At 40.1% G+C, this 17,908-nt stretch overlaps 1 protein-coding gene across 2 annotated transcripts in view; it reads right to left on the bottom strand.

Annotated features, from left to right (window-relative positions):
* The window catches only part of LOC117481641 (hexokinase-1-like), a 38,160-nt gene extending 20,740 nt beyond the window's left edge, over positions 1-17,420 (bottom strand). The window contains exons 1-4 of one of the 2 annotated variants that reach the window (XM_034129416.1): positions 17,050-17,420; positions 11,694-11,856; positions 2,710-2,858; positions 129-248 (exon numbers count right to left, since the gene is read on the bottom strand). In XM_034129416.1, coding sequence (XP_033985307.1) covers positions 129-248; positions 2,710-2,858; positions 11,694-11,856; positions 17,050-17,112 — 495 coding nt within the window. In that variant the 5' untranslated portion in view covers positions 17,113-17,420. The remainder of the gene's footprint in view (positions 1-128; positions 249-2,709; positions 2,859-11,693; positions 11,857-17,049) is intronic. The other variant, XM_034129418.1, reaches the window with a different exon arrangement.
* Positions 17,421-17,908: the final 488 nt, after the last annotated feature.

The raw sequence follows: 17,908 nt of genomic DNA, 5'->3' as shown, positions 1-17,908 counted from the left end.
ATTGCTTATAAACTTCGTCTCCACAAGATCAAAGACACATCCTCCTGTGCACATTTCATCTTGGAACCTCAAGACTTGAAAGTCATATTCAATTATAAAACAAAAGAAAGTTTTATTGGTGTGTTTACCTCGTCTAGTTTGGTCTGGGCGCAGGGGAAGGAGAACGTAAATCCTACTGGGAGCTTTTTATCCTTGATGTTTTGCTTCTCCATGAAGTCGCCCAGGCAATCTGCGACATGGCCGAACAGCTGCGGACACAAAAGAGACGTTTAGGCTACAGAATAACAAGATAACAGACCAAAATATCTGACAAACAATGCATCAAACATTTTATAATTGCCCCATATGCAATCTCTGCTTCCTAGTAAGCCGGTTCGATTGCCAATTTATCTTGCTAATATCTCATCTACCACACAATCACTGTAATACATGCAAAACATAAATATGTTTATTGATCAGGATCTTTTTAAATTAGCTTCTGACCCTTTTTTATTCACATTCATTCAACCAGAACTAATGCAAACAGACATACATTCAACTTTCATATATGTTATAATAGTTTAATTTAAACCAGTTTAGGGAGGTGCTTAACACCATGACACTGAGATCTTTTAAATATTTGATGAGTCCCATTTAAATAAATCACGTTAGTTACCAAAAGCACTGTAAATGACAGTCTCTAATACTCATGAATAACACCAAAACTGATCTAAAATAACTATATTAGGGCGTGAGCATTTGACTGCATTGTTCTTCATAAGTGTAAAGTATATTGTGTCCCATTTGAGATCAGGACAAATCTTCAAAGTACACGTGGAGCCATAAAAGCCTTATTATAAAAGTTCAGATTCAACAAATAAAGCTGATTTTGAAAGCCTAACATTCTCCGGCAGTTTAATGTGTAAACACTTAACACTCACATTACTGTATTAATAACTTGACACTAGTATTGAGAAAACAACTACACTTCTTTTGCGAGTTTCACTGCATTGAAGTCGACTTTCGGTTCATATTTTTAATGTATATATATTCCACCAGATCCCTCTCAAACCTCCTTGTTAACAAACGTGTTCATAAAGCACATAACATGTTTTGGCAGCTGTCCTCCTGACATTATATCAAACAGCATCTGTCCCTCTCTCCCTGTGTGTTTGAGTCTGGCTCTGAAACAGTCTCTGGTGTTTTAGTGATCGAGTTACTTCACGACTGCCAGCTGTTCTCCTCAGTTTCAGTGTGGGTCAGCAGTGTGTGTGTGTGTGTGTGTGTGTGTGTGTGTGTGTGTGTGTGTGTGTGTGTGTGTGTGTGTGTGTGTGTGTGTGTGTGTGTGTGTGTGTGTGTGTGTGTGTGTGTGTGTGTGTGTGTGTGTGTGTGTGTGTGTGTGTGTGTGTGTGTGTGTGTGTGTGAGGATCAATTACACACATTGTTCCTCAACCTGACCTTGAATACCGCTGGGCTCTGTATGACGGCAAACTAAAACAGTGCATACTTTGAGGTGACCTCAGTCTGACCTCCGTGTGTTTGTGGCTGATGAGGATTAACACATGTGGACTGATTACAGATTCTAGTCTAGTTTGTGTAAAACCATGAGTAAAAAGAAGTAACTCAGACTGCTGAACCCCTATGTTTCAAGTATATTCAAGGTATAATTAGATCAAACTTTATTAATCCTGACAGAAATCCCTTTGCAGCATTAAGGAGAGAAACACACACACTTAGACAGTTTTAGGGTTAAACATTGTATTTAACTGAGTTCTGTTTTTGCGAATATGAACTTTTTATTGCTAGTAGAAATTATGTATTGCTAATTTTGTTATTTTGTGCGTTTAATGTGATAAATGTATTTCGGATAATATTTCATGCTATAAAGCCTTTGACTTTAGAGAAGGAGGGAAAACAGAGAAGGAGAGAGAGGAAGGGTGAGAGAAAAAGAGGTAAAGAGACAGTGTGAGGGGAGAGAAAGAGGTTGAAAGACAGATGGGGAGAGAGATAATACCTCATTCACACCAACGCAACTCCGGTTCAAGCTCCCTGCTAGAGCTTTTCAGGTTCAGAACCGGTTCTTCGGTTCAGCTCCGGCTCTTTTCACACCGCCCAGAGTCCGACTGGTGCTGCGTCATCGTTTGCGTCATGACGTTGCGTGCCTGCTTCATAAAGCCAAACCGCGCGGAAACCCCTCACAGCTCACACCGACAACAACAACAATGGCCGATTGTGCTCCAGCTTCCTCTGTACCTCTTCGGAAGACCAGATTCCCAGTAGGTAGCTGGTCTCTTCAGTGGACCACTGCTGCTTGTTAAGTTTCTCCATCGTTGTGTACAAACTGGATAAAACGCGGGCTTTCTGTTGTAGTTCAGGAGTTGATCCCGCCCCTGCCCCTTCCCCCGCCTCGACGTAAGCGTGACGTATGCGGTGCTTTTGCTCTAGCCGGAAAACATTTTGGTGCTTGAAACGAACCGGATTCCGGAGCTAAGAGGCTGCTCCGCTGCGGTGTGAACAGGAAAACCCGGTGCTTTTCAAGCTCCAGCTCCGAACCGGCCCTGAAACACCGTTGGTGTGAATGAGGTATTAAGGGAGCAGGAGGGGGAGAGAGAGGAGAGTAAGAAGGCAAAGAGGGAGAGAAAGACTGGGGAAGAGATGAGGGTGGGGGGAGGGAGAGAAAGGAAAGGAGAGAGAGCTGGGGGAGGAAGATATAATATGTATAGTGTTTACCCGCGTCCCGTTGCCGTGGATGATGTCATCAGGAGTCTCGTACACCTGGCTCTCCATCTGCACCGGCTGCTTCTTGTCCTGAGTCACTTTGACCCTCAGGATCCGGAAGTTAGAGCCTCCGAGATCCAGAGCGATGAAGTCCCCCTTCTCTGTGGAAATAAAAACACAGATGAACGTTATATTTATATTTATATATATATAATATTTATACCGGCAACACATATATATATATTTGTTGTATTTATCTCCTTAAAAGTAATCTCTAAACCCAAGGCACACACTGTATATGATGTGTTAGCAGGTTAGATAACACATCATGTCATTTTGCTGGACATTTATTTAGAAAGGCATGACAGAACGTGCGCCTCGTGTGGCTGAAACTAAAACTACAACAACAAACACAAAGAGGACAGCATGCACCGCTGGGCATTTGTTGCATTACACTGCAAGAAGGAAGTCAGTCGAAGCAGAACATGTGTCCTTTGTGCTTTAAACTGCACTCCCAGCACATAGAAAGATGTTATCAAGCATTCTTTTATTAACAATGGCATGACACTCAATGTTTTGTTTGGTTCATTTGTCATTTGTGACTCTTTACATGCCACTAGAGCAGGGATGGGCAACGTGGATGGTGGTGGGGGCCACGTAATGTATGTACTGGCCACCAGGGGGCCGCAGATTCACTTGGAACACACACACACACAGATTCCATATATTGTATGTAATTATTAACAAATATACTAAGTCTGACATCTTCATTGACATGTTACAATCTTTCAGGGAACATCCTCTAATAAGCTCACGAAACAAATATCAGTTCACAGAAATGTTATTTAATTTTTACAAGTGGCATGTTTGTATTGAACAGGTTATTTAACAGAGGAATAAAACTATTTTAAACTATTGGAAAGCACGGAAAATGTGTGTGCATCAAGATTAACCATTAAGATGACCTAAACATGAAGTCATGAACACTACCCAGACATTAGTTGTCTCACTTGAACCTAAGACACTTGTAGCCTCTGCTGACGCACAATAAGGGGAATGTCCACACAGACTGTCAACTCTCTGCTGTTCCTCAGCGCCGCTCCCCCTCTCTCCCGCTGAAATTATGAATGTAAGGCGTATAGTAATCATAGATAACACGGCAGGGTCCGTGACAGTTTGTTTTCACTTGTGACATATTTTCATTACCATTATTTTCAAACTACTGATCTACAGGCTCTTAAATGTTATTTATTTGTAAGTAAAAATAACAAGATTATCATATCCGTATATATATATATTGCAGAAACTCTTTTATACAGTTTTGATGGAATTACAATGATTAATTTAGCTTTCAGGCACTTATCTGACACTGATCTACAGAGGGGTTGAGTTTCTTGCAAAAGGACACTGCAGCACAACACGTGATAGAAGGTGTGTGTGTGTGTGTGTGTGTGTGTGTGTGTGTGTGTGTGTGTGTGTGTGTGTGTGTGTGTGTGTGTGTGTGTGTGTGTGTGTGTGTGTGTGTGTGTGTGTGTGTGTGTGTGTGTGTGTGTGTGTGTGTGTGTGTGTGTGTGTGTGTGTGTGTGTGTGTGTGTGTTGCAGGGATCAGACCTTACTAGCAAACATCCAGGACATCCTGCCTCTCAACCAAACAATGTTCTCATGACTGTAGTGTTCGCTGCATTGTTGCTATTTATGACCCTGACCTGAGGGGAATGAGATGTGAGCGCCTGACATATAGAAGTGTTCCTGATTATCTGCAGAGCGTGTGCATAACCTCTGTCCTGCTGTAACCTCCGTGCTAAGTATATATATATATATATATATATATATACAAGTTGGCTCTCAGTGTGTATCCAGCTAGTTTCATAATGAAGCCCATAAAGCCTGGTGTTAACACAGAGAGGAGAAGGCGGTGTCTTGTTAGTCATTAACTACAACTGGAGCCATGGGTAAATGTTTATTTATGATGTGTATATCTAACAGATATATTTCAGAATAACAGTATGACTAATGAAATATATTTAAAACTATTCAAATACTTATATAATCTAGTATTTATTTAATTATGTTTTGATAACGGACCCCTTTTTGTGAATGGGTGTCTGACAGAGGTGGGAAGTAACTAAGTACTGTTCTTAAGTACAATTTAGAGGTACTTGTACTTTACTTGAGCATTCCCATTTTATGTATACTATAACTATAGCATAAACTAAGTATAAACATACAAAATGCATAGAGAAGTGTTGCATATATATATATATAGCATGTATTGTTATTTTACTGATAATAATAATAATGGGGATGTCACTGTTTTGCAAAGTTGTAAAAATAAGAGGACAAATCCAATCACATAAAAGAATAATAAATACTAAAACTACTTAAACTGTTGCTGTTTGTGTGTCTCTGTTGCAGAGGTCTAAAGTAACTAAGTACATTTACTCAAGTACTGAACTTAAGTACAATGTTGAGGTACTTGTACTTTACTTGACTATTTCCATTTTATGCTACTTCATACTTCTACTCCACTACAGTTCAGAGGTAAATGGTGTACTTTTCCTCCACTACATGTATTTAATACCTTTAGTTACTTCACAGATCTGGATGAATGATGTGAAATATAATCAAGTGTTAAATCAGACTTTAGTTCCACCTGGAGTAAATTCACAAGCTACCCTGCAGTATACAAAGTCATTCAAACTAGCTGCACCTTTACCAGCTTTGAGAACACTTTAATGATCAATCATTATAAAACATATCATATATATTATTCTGAAATGGACCAATCTGCACAATGACTACTTTTACTGTCACTACTTTAACTATATTTTGATGAGAATACTTTTCTACTTTTTGAATGCAGGACTTTTACTGTAACAGAGTATTCCTACACTCTGGTACTTCTACTTTTACTCAAGTACAAGATCTGAGTACTTCTACTTTTACTCAAGAACAAGATCTGAGTACTTCTACTTTTACTCAAGTACAAGATCTGAGTACTTCTACTTTTACTCAAGTACAAGATCTGAGTACTTCTACTTTTACTCAAGAACAAGATCTGAGTACTTCTACTTTTACTCAAGTACAAGATCTGAGTACTTCTACTTTTACTCAAGTACAAGATCCGAGTACTTCTACTTTTACTCAAGTACAATATCTGAGTACTTCTCCCACCTCTGGTGCGTGAGATAGATGGCGAAAGGCCTACATCTTTCCAAACTCATTATTAGGTGTATTATTTTATAGTAAATCAAATAATTAGGCCCGTTGTTTTAGGTATTTTGGGTGCCATAGTTTTGACGGTTGCCTGATCACAATATATGTCAATTTTGGATTTACTAGTTCTCTGAAAAGTCTACTACAGTATGAAAGACGATGCACAAGCACAGATAAAGTTATTTAAGGATATATTATAATAAGCCTGCAGAAAGTCAGAAGTGTAGTGGTGGATTTATTGAGGTAGTTTCATAATTAAGCTAATGGTGTTGAACTAACAGACACTGGAGAAAGCGGTTGTCAAAGTATTTGTATTATATATTTTGTATTTAGTCTCGTCAGTCAGAAGCTACGGTATGAAAAACTCAGGATCCACAAGAAAAGCTTAAGATGTTTGGGGATCTAATATAGAAATGCTGTCAGAAATGTAATCCTGGACTTAAATCTGCCAGCAAACACGGGTTTACTCAAGAGACATGATTACAAGACATCTTAGCGGGAGCAGCTGAAGATGGACGCACACTAAGATCCAAAAAGGCGTCTTTGTTTTTGAAGATTTATCTCCTCGCACTCGGCACAAAATCCAAACAATGGAAACACACACTGGACTACAAAGCCTCGTCTGTTGTCCCGTGATGAGCCTGCCCTTTAGTATTGATTCTCTCTGGCTTAATATTGAACTTTAAGAGCAGTCTCTTCTGTAGAGTGGCTGACGTTACTGCCTCTTAGCCCATATACTCTGTGGGTGAAGTTAGTTGCAGCTCGTAATAGAACCAGGCTATGCCGAATGTTGAAGTTTGATTATAACACTGAATTGTTGCGTTCTAAGCCAAGAAATATCAGTTGACTTGCTCTTGCAGAGTATGTGCTCGGGTCAGATATCACCAATGGATGTAAACCAATATTACTTTGCAGCCTGACACCAATCAACAGATGATGACAGAAGGAATCCCTCAGTTTAAATATAAGGTGGTGCAGGAATGAGTCTCAGAACATGGTAATGAGTTGGCATGTTAGTCCTTCAGGTTCACTTGTCTTCAGGTCGATGGATTTCTTTCGTGTTTTTTTCTGTAAGAAGCGTGCTATTAATGCCTGAAGAAAGATCTGTTGTTAATTCAAGCTGAAGAGACTTTAATGATTTGTTCTACACGATGAAATGCGTTAGTAAATAAATACCCAACTTTAACGTGTCTTAAAAGGCGGCGGTTGCTAAAGAGTGAGTAAATGAAACGACTAAACGCCATCACGCTCAACATTAGGCGCGTTCACACCGGAGTACTTTTACCCGTACTTTTCGCGTTTAGTTCCGTTAGTGCCTGGAATTTTGCGTTCACACCAAAAAGAGAACTTAGTTCAGAGAACTTTTACCCCCATTTTTAGTGCCTGCTAGAGAGGTGGTACTATCCTGGGGAGAAAAAAGTACCAATTTCGATTGGCTGGGCGAATTGCAAACCACGCCCCGTAAAACTCTGAAAAGTTTTGTGAAGCCACCATTGTATTTGCTGGCATTAGCATTATTAGCATTAGCATTAGCCCCGCGCACCAACGGAGAGAGAATAACTTATGGCAACACAAAAGAAAACATGGGAGCGGTGGAGAGATGAGGAGGTGTCGGCGTTCTGGCGATTTACTCGGAAGGCTTCAGTAGAAGCTGCTGGGAGTCCCAGCAGCTTCTACTGAAGCCAGTCCCCAACTCCGGGGACTTCCGGCCGGGGACTTCGGGTGGCAGTATACGCCGTGAAGTGGTTTGCGGCCTGCCAGTAAACCCAAAGCAGAAGAAGAAGAAGTGACGTCAGCGGCTTCATTTGCGTAATCTTCCCTCAGGGAACATATTACGGTGTGAACGCGATCTGTACTTAGTTCCATGGGGGTACTAAGTGCTGGGCACTAAGTGCTGGGCACTAAGTGCGGCAAAGTACTTGGTGTGAAAGCGGCTAAGAGCTCCCTTTAGCTTAGCGGTGGTGATGTGAAGTCTTTTGTGAAGTCTTTTTGATTCTGAAAAGTTGCATTTGCGCTTAAAAAGAAAAAAAATAACAAATCTGAAGGTGACTCTTCTGTCACCTATGGCAGAGGTAAAAAACAATATTTAGACCAATAAAAAAGCTATTTAGTGTTTGACAGTTCTCCATGATACTGAGTAAACTCCATCCTCTGAAACCCCCTGTGGTTGAAAGCTAGTAAGCCAGCTTTTTAAAGTTCTTTTTTATTGTGTCAAACCCCCTTGTTGATACTGTTTATGATGCGATTCTTCAGTATCATCCATCAGTTTTTGATTGCCTTGTTTTTACCTTGTTTTTCACCTATTCTGCTCATGAAAACATCAGATCATAGCCTCTTCTTACAGACTTTTCACCATAAAACATGAACTCGGTAACATTAAAGCAAGATTTATCCCACAAAAAAGTGCCTTTTCTACATTTGCATCGCTATAACTGATCCTTTTACTGAATAGAAGAGAATCCTGTATTGTCATTATACAGCTACAATGAGATGAGTAGAGCTACTCCGTTTTTTAAGGTGCCATCAAAAAAACAAGTCCAACATTCAGGAGAAGACAACATACATCAGGAATATATCGGTTTAAGTAAAATGTTTAATTCGATTGTGAAATGACATCTTCAGAGATAAGCCATGACTTAATCGACTAATTCTCCTCTCAGACACGTAGAAAGTCTTTCCAGAAGGATCAGATTAACTTTTACAAAAAAGTATCTTGTTCTTTTTGCTACGTCATTCCCTATCATGTCTGCTATAATCACGCTTTGTAATATGTATTAATTTGAACAGTTTGCATGGCTTCAACTCTGCCCTTTGCCTGATCGCTCTGACCTCATGTAGTTGTTGAATCCTGAGGCTATTTACACCGTGAGAGCAGGCACTCGATGTTATTTCTGTGTACAGGCGTTGTTTACCTTCAGGGACAAACCATGCATGGCAGTAAACAGATGAGGACTTTGAAGAGCGAGATACTTGACTTTGACCAATGTGAATTTTTAAGAGCTGTGCTGACGGGCTGGTTTCATGGAGGACATTTAGTACATCTAGTAGAGTTCATTTTGTATTTCTTGTTGGTTTTCCTCATACATAACATTATAGTCTCCTATTGGGGGTTGTTCTTCAAATGATACTGACATTAAATTAAGCATTTGTTTCCCTTAAACTTTATTGCACTATTAAAATATAATGGCATGACCATTTTCAGGCTAACATACGCATGTTTTTGTCTTTCCATTTGTATTATTCATGATGAATATGAAGTATATATGAACAAATATGAGGTTCATTGTAATGGAGAAGGGGTAGTAGTTCACATAATTGTGTACCTTCTTTCTATAACTTTTTGGACATGTATTTTGATTTTATTTTGCTTTTTTTATACTTATTCGTTGTTTGAAAACATACAAATAATCTCAATTTAATTAGTCAATAACTATATTAACTCAAAAATGTTATCATAGCTATTCATACCATCTTTAAGGCAGATTTGACTTTGAAGGGCATCACCCCAAACCCTTATATCTTATCCTTTTCATAAATTGACTATGTACGTTGCCACATTTTTACTTTAATAAATATGTATATCTTTCATCGACAGGCTTTGTTGGCAATATGATAGACTCCCCATCTCATACTGATAACAGTCATATTTTAATTATAACCTCTGCTTCTAATTATATTAAAGTTATATTAAATAACACTGCCACTTTATTTTACTGTGAGCTTTAATCAGGATATCCCCTACAGGTAAAGCTAATTTCTTACACGTTCAAGTTGCCATCCTTAATTTAACAGAATAAACTAAGCATAAAACTAATGTAATACAATTAGTTTTAATACCTGTCTGGCAGAAGCATTAGCAGAGAACAGGCTGACGCTGTGAATGAATCATATTTGATGGGTTACAGACGCTCTCGGATAAATAAAACGCTCTGCCTCTGTGAGTGTTCGCTGCTGGTTATGAGTTGAATACAGAGTGAGTTCAGGCTGTTTGAGCGGTTTTACCACGAGGCCTAAAACTATAGTGATGTAGTTCAGATCCAGAGACACAAAGAGGCTGCAGACACACAACAGAGCGACCATTTCCCCACATCAGCACATTGTTTATAGGCTTCAACACGCGTACAGTACAGAGAGACTGAACATAACACAACAGAGCAGAGGTGGGAGAAGTACTCTGATCCTGTACCTGAGTAAAAGTAGAAGTACTCAGATCTTGTACTTGAGTAAAAGTAGAAGTACCAGAGTGTAGGAATACTCTGTTACAGTAAAAGTCCTGCATTCAAAATGTTCCTCAAGTAAAAGTAGAAAAGTATTAGCATCAAAATATAGTTAAAGTAGTGACAGTAAAAGTAGTCATTGAGCAGATTGGTCCGTTTCAGAATAATATATATGATATGTTTTATAATGATTGATCATGAAAGTGTTCTCAAAGCTGGTAAAGGAGCAGCTAGTTGTAATGACTTTGTATACTGCAGGGTAGCTTGTGGATTTACTCCAGGTGGAACTAAAGTCTGATTTAACACTTGATTATAATTCACATCATTCATCCACATCTGTAAAGTAACTAAAGGTATTAAATACACGTAGTGGAGTAGAAGTATGAAGTAGCATTAAATGGAAATACTCAATACCTCAAAATTGTACTTAAGTTCAGTACTTGAGTAAATGTACTTAGTTACTTTAGACCTCTGCAACAGACACACAAACAGCAACAGTTTATGTAGTATTACTGTAGTATTAATTATGCTTTAATGTGAATTGTTTTCTCCTCTTAATGTTTACAACTTGTGTGCAAAATAGTGACATCCCCATTATTATTATTATTATCAGTAAAATAGCCATAAATACTATGAATATGCAACACTTCTCTAATGCATGTTTATCCTTTGTTTATAGTCATTTGGTTAATTAAAGTATTTTCTAACTTATTTTTTGTTTTTTAAATAGTGTATTATTAAGATACTAGAAATAAACCAGTATCTATTTGCAAATAGTACAATTTGAATTCAAGACTTTAATATCTTCTTAAAACAATACAGTATTACTTTAATACTTGTGTTTCTTACTACACGTATATGAAACTTGTATTGTTCCCTTGTCATCTTGGTGTATTCAATTTCAACACTATTTGCTCACGTTAAATATTGAAACACAATAGTTTTTTTTTTACTTCGTACACGTTGTTTGCTGAATCAACAGAGCGATCCTGCCAAGAAACACATCAGAGTTTCCTTCAGCTGCAGGACACCAGGAAGTGATGTTCAATATTTAACTAACGTTTAACTTCTAGTTTAATATTACAAAGAGAACATGACCTAGAATAGTTAGCGGCCTCAGATCAAGTTCTTTTTACTCTAATTTGTCAACGTTTCTTCTTTGAGATGCACAATTTAGTACAACTTATTATCCTACATTTTCCCCTCAGGTCATTATTTTAAATACATTGCAACCAGAACAAATATGGAACTGATCTTGGCCCTTTTTCCACCAAAGCATTTTAAGGATTAAACCATTTTAGTCCCGTTGTTTTTGAGATAATCCATCTTTGTCTTTAGATTATTTTGAGCATCATACGAGAATTATTTTTCTGTATGTGTGCGTGTTATTCATTCAAAGATGTTATTGTCATATGCACATAAGCTACAGTGTAGAAATGGCAATGAAATTCTTCTGACCTGAGCTCCTCCAACAATGCAACATATATAATAAAATACATTGAATTAAAAAAATGAAATGAATAAAATGAATTAATAAAATAAATATGTGATGTGTTTGTGTACCTGATCCGTCAGGGATGGAGCGTACGAAGGTGGGCAGCATCTTCACGGTGGCGGTGGGGCTGGTGTCCCGGCCGAGCCCGTTCTCCATCTCCCTCCTGAACCGGTTCATGATGTCCTTCACCGTGTCATCGGAGAACCGCATGGAGTACAGGTACTTATCAATCTGAGGAACAAACACAGGGGGTCAGGGAGGACTCAGATTACCGTATTGACCCGATTATAAAACGACCCTGATTATAAGACGACCCCTCTTTTTCAGATTTTTTTTCTAGGAACAAAAACCTGTGTTATTTTCGGGTCAGTACGGTACTTTCTTAATTTTTTATCCTTCCTTCTGTCCTTAATTTTGCTATCTTTCTAAATGTTTTTATGTCTGAGTAAGGGGTTATTTCATCTAATTGTCAAAAATCATATGGATGGTTCTGTGCTTTGTTCTTCGCAAGAAAAAAATAAAATAATAATCACTTCTTGTTTAAATTTATAGCAAAAGTTTATCTGCTTAAAATTGTTTTTTTAAAAGATATTTTTGGGCTACCACCAGTGCCTTTATTGAAGTAAAAGATCGATAACACGCGGCCCAAACAGGATTCGAACCGGCTCCTGCGCACAGGGACCCAAACATTTGGGCTGCTTGCTCTACAAAGGCAGCCTATTTGTAAAAAGTTGATACCTCCTGGGGTCCTTTTATAATATAGAAATATGCCTCAAATACAACATATACACAATCCACGTAACACCCCCAAGCTGCCATACACACACAGAAATCTCTCAACAACAACAATGATGAAGTGACTTTACTTTAGCTTCCCCTAAAGATGTTAACTACAGCTGACCATTTAAACACTACCTTTTTTACATTCGTCATCATGATATAAACAATAGCGCACAGCGAGGTGACCTGACGTAGAAAACAGTGGACCTACCACATCATACATTATCTCCCGGGTATAGGAACATCTCATACTGTGTTGCATCTTACTTAACTAATTGCATGAGAGATATGTTGGGTTGAGTGGTAGAAAAAAAAACAATAGATTGATTCACTTTAAACAAATTAGCACACGAGGAAAACCAGGACACTGATGTAGAAACATGTTAACATGAGACAAAAGAGGCTAAATTAAATAAAACACAAGATGTTCGGTATGTCTTAAAGTGGACCTATCATGCTATATTATAATAATGTAGTGTAGGACCATACCTATATAAGGCATATTTATACTTTTTTTTCCTTCAAAATACCAAACAGATCATGCATTTTAGCCATGCCTCATTTCGCTCAATTTGCACTTTTTTACCCCTGTTTTAGCAAGGGCAGATTCAGTGAGAACAGCACCATCTACAGGCCTGGCATATGTACTACAGCGTCTCCAGCGCTTTCGAACGGCAATGGCCGTGGCTGTCTCCTCCTGATTGGTGGAGTTGGCCCAATAGCCGTAGCGCCACCGTCCTGACGTCAGGACAGTGTTCAAATCTGGATCAGTTTTTATCAGATCCGTTGCAGCCCCTTTTTTAGAGATTTGGGTATGGAGGAAAATAGAGAGGGTTGTGTTTTCTGACACTTGGTGGGTTCCCTGGAACACCGGGGACACATATTCATGTATAAAAGATGTACAAAAGTGCATTTTGCATGATAGGTCCCCTTTAAGGTGTAATAAAGACACATACTTTGTTTAAAATAGCAGCATTGCATGTGGTTAAATTGCAGTTTACCGTAAGCATCTAATTAATGAAAGGTTTCTTAGGGGGGGATTTGCCCTGCACAACCACTGCTGTTGTTCTATAATCACACACTGCATGCCATCAGGCAGAGATCCGTTCTGTGCCAAAACCACGCTCCACACATTCTCTTCTCATCAGGCTCCTCATGGTGGCATTGCTTTCATTAAGCCTCTGAAAACAACCAATGCAATGTGACGTTTGAAGACTTGTGAAGACAGTATTTGCAGGAGCTTGTGGGAGACAAATCCTGTCGCTGTCAAGCTTGTGAGGCTGTATCTCAAGACAGATATTTGGACAGATACCATCGTTTGGTAGAGGATTGTGTAGACATGGGAGAAAGAGGAGGATATGGGGGTTTGACATACCCAGGATGTTGCGGTTTAATGGCATGTCACTGTGACTTCCCTAAAGGAGCTCCATTTTCTCATCCATGTCTATGTTTTCCCCTTCTTTGACTGCTAATTTTCTTTCATTGAAAAGACAGTATCACATCAATCCTGCATCTGCTTCTTCCAACATGTAATCAGAGCTGTATGATTCCCATAGCGTGAGTGCCATGTTATTAAAGCAGCAGTATTACATCAAGTGTAATTGTTTCATTGCACCCTACATTTAGCCTGGGGTATGTATGTTCTCGTGATACTTTGGAACAGTGCTTGGCGGCTCAACATGACTTTGTAAAGAAGAGTAGCATGGGTTAAAATATAAGTATATTTAAATAAGATGACCATTACCTCAGACAGGGAGGTTATGTTTTGGCTCAGTTTTTCTCTCATCAGCTACTGGCCCAGTTCTTATAAAGTTCTTATAAGGGAGAAGCATTAAGGAAAGGCCAAGGATGAACTGATTACATTTTGGAGCAAATCCAAATCATATTTTCTTTAATATATGTTTTATGGTCGTCTGTCGTCCGTCTGTCCATCCCATTCTGAATTCACAATATCTCATAACGACCTCTTTTCACCCTCTGTCTGAAACCAGAGCCCAGTCTGCTCTGATTGGTTAGCTGGCCGGCTCTGTTGTGATTGGTCAACCACTTAGAGATGTCCCGCCCCTTAGCCTATCATGTACAATGTGTTGGAGCGCTAGCCAATAGAAGGGCGAGTTTTACATAGTGATGTCATTATGTTAGGGAAGTAAACAAAGGAGTCCGATGGAGGTGTTTCAGGCAGGGGGGAGGAAACACAGGGATTTTAGCCTTTGCAGACCATTTACATGCACTAAAACCTATATAACACACTACAGGAAAGAGAAAACTACACAAGCATAATGGGCCCCTTTGAGGATAAACTGATTAGATATTGGGGGGGGGGTCAAAGATCTCTGTGACCTCAGGAACGCTCCTTTGTGGTGAAAGTGAAATGTCAGGAACAAATGAAGGGAATTTTTTCATAATTGGTTTAAAAACATCCAATTTATCTCGACATGACCTGATAAGGATCTGGTGTTCATGGTCAAGGTCACTGTGACCCGGTCACTCATGAAAAATGTTCTTGATCAAGAAGTAGTTCAATGAATTATGACAGTTTCAGTGTTTAAAAGGTGATGACATTTTGTTACGGCATGGTTGTAAATTGAGACGTTATTGGTTGGCAGCGGCCCGAAACAGTTATTCTAATTTTCTGTACTTTTTCCACACTATAGCGGACAGAAAGCCAATCAAGCTTCTGCTAAACTACTTCTTTATATGCAGCGTACCACATATTCATCGTTAGCTTTTATCCTTTGAAGCATCTGTTGTGGAGATCCAGCACTCACACAACAGGAAAGAATGAAACAGAGAGGAATCAATAAAACACAAACACAGATATAGCTGATAAGTAATTATTATTTAGTTGTTGCAACAAACAAACAATAATGGGAAGTACATCACCTGCTGCCACAGCAGCCAATTGTGGAAATGCCCCCAAGAACAGAAGAAATACAGGGCTAGATATACTTTTCTAAATGACACACGAACATGTTCCCCAAACATGTTTAACGCACACACATTTTATCATGCAGCCTACCACACAAATGTCACCTACTTCTGCAGAGGATCGTGCGTCTACTGCACTGTGACATCACGCATTATAGATCTCCCACTCAGCCTCCTTTTCATCCCCACCATCCCCCACTCCCTGAGAACATGTCACCCGTCTGTCATCCAATGCATGTCACTTTCTGTAAATGAGGCGTTATTTCAGCTCAGATTTCACGAGCCGATGAGTTTGTCGTCTTTGCCAAAGGTAATAAGAGAGTGTGTGAGATAACAGACAAAAGAGGGGTTGAGAAAGGGAGTGAAATAGTAAAGGCTCAGGCCCCTCGAACCGCATACCTCATGCTTACGTCGGAGGGGGGCGAGATTAACCTGAGCTAACAGTTTATGGCGTGTACGGCAAATACAAGTTGTAAGTAGCGCTAAGCAAAGTGACTAGAACGCAACCACACACTTATAGAAAAAACACACTTTATAAAGTCAGGCAACACTAACCAGGCTTCGTGTGATTCTGTTTATTTGTAGCCTACCTTACTTTGACCATCCGTTTGCTGTTATTGATCATTGTGGAGAGTAGACGTTTTGTTTTGTATTATAGCAGCTATCGGATGGAATCAATAATACATGGGCTGCACAGGTTGCCATGTCCGACTATCACAAGTAGAATCATAATGAAAAATACGCCGGTAAAATGTGCCTGTAGAAAACGGCTCATGCCACAATAGGATAGCAACAAGTAGTCAAGATAGTCAGTTTAGCTTCGGTTGCTATGCTAACATCAACCATTTTATACCAGAGAAACTTTCATAACAGCGTTGTGTGATGCCAAACAGCGTCAATTCAGACTGAAACACATTCACTTATGGGGTGGGGGGGGATATGTATCAGCTGCTTGTGTGACAGTCAGACAGTGCAGACTGAAGACTTTACAGCGGTCGGTAAATGTCGCTGAAACACATTAATAAACAATGAACCACGGCACTCTGGAGAAAAGTACAAGGTTGGAGAAGTAGTTATTTAATTTAGTCTGGCTTCGTATGATTAAAAGTAACACGAATCACGATCATCGACCCGACGCAGTCCCCCATTATTATTGTTGTTGTTGTTGTAAGCGCCGTTGGGGAGAAAATCAGCTACGTAAACGGTGACGTCATGACGCAGCAGCGGCAGCACCAGTCGGGCTCTGGGCGTTGTGAACAACGGGGGCTGAAAAGAAAAACCGGTTCTGAACCAGAAGAGCGCAAGCACGGAGCTAGAACGGGATCTGCGTTGGCATGAAAGGGGCATGAGAGGATACATGAGCCAAAAAGGGAGGAGGAGATCTTCGAGCTCACGCCTTTTTTTCTTCCTCAAAGACACCTGTCTGCTTCCCCCAGCAACTGACGCTCCGGAAACAATTACTGGAGGGTCTGTGAGCAGCCTCATCAATACGGACACTCACTACAGCCCTTTTCTCAAGGACATTCATGTCAAACACAGCTAGAGCAAATTCAAATTACACTTCTTCACAATCTTAGGTCACGGGCTCCTCCAACAGTGCAACACAATAAAACAGATAGAATAGTTAAAATAATGCAAGTAAATACAAATAAAATAGGATAACAGCTCTGCACTCCAACACACACACAACAGAAGCCTTACACACAGTTTACACACCTTTTTGAGTTGATCATCCTTCAACTCGGTGAAGTAGTAGGCCAGAAGCTGAGCGGCTATCATCCTGCCTGGAGCTGTCACACACACTACGAGGTGTTTTCAGAGTAAAAGGGTTTCTGTTTCCCCCCCTCGCTGATCCCTCTGTATCCTGAACAGAGGAAGAAGAAGCAGGCCTGAAGCTGAGCTGGCAAGGTTAAAGAGAAAAAGTCTGGTGAAACAGCACTGTGGCCGTGCCTGCTAGTCTGCGACGGGCACACACACTCACACACAAACACACATAAAACCCCACAAACACACAAGGCTGGTCTGAGCGTGTCTCCTCCCTCTGATCTGCTAGCTCCCTGTTAGCTCTGGGGAGATGCAGCAGAAACACAGGAATGGTGCTTTTGCTTTGCCCTGCCCCCACCGACACGCCTGATTGGCCGAGCTGAGGGAGAGGAAAGAGGGGAGGGATGGGTGAGAGAGGAGGGGGCTTCTCCTACACAGCAATGTGGGAAAGAGAGGAGGGGGTGGGCAGAAAGCAGAAAGCTGCATGATTCTTCCTCTCTCTCTCCTCCTCCCTGCTGCTCCCAGTCAGTTTTTTCGTCGTGCACGTTGCCACGGCACCCAGAGGTGTACGTGCAGAGGAGCGAGGCGACCACACGATGATGTCATCATCCCGCTCCCTGCATCAGATGAAGGGCATCAGATAGAGCTGCAGCAGCATCTCTTAACAGCTCCACACACTCTCTCAGGATGACCGTTTGTTATCTGCTGCAACACTCAGCTCCCCCTCTGCAGCCAAACACATGTTCCCTTCAACGATTGCTGACATTACATTACATTCATCTGATGCTTTTGTCCAAAGCAACTTACAATA

The sequence above is a fragment of the Trematomus bernacchii genome, unplaced genomic scaffold (assembly GCF_902827165.1).
Source record: "Trematomus bernacchii unplaced genomic scaffold, fTreBer1.1, whole genome shotgun sequence".
NCBI classification, from domain to species: Eukaryota; Metazoa; Chordata; class Actinopteri; order Perciformes; family Nototheniidae; genus Trematomus; species Trematomus bernacchii.
The sequence above is the reverse complement of the archived record's forward strand: the minus strand, read 5'-3'. Positions and strand labels throughout refer to the sequence as shown.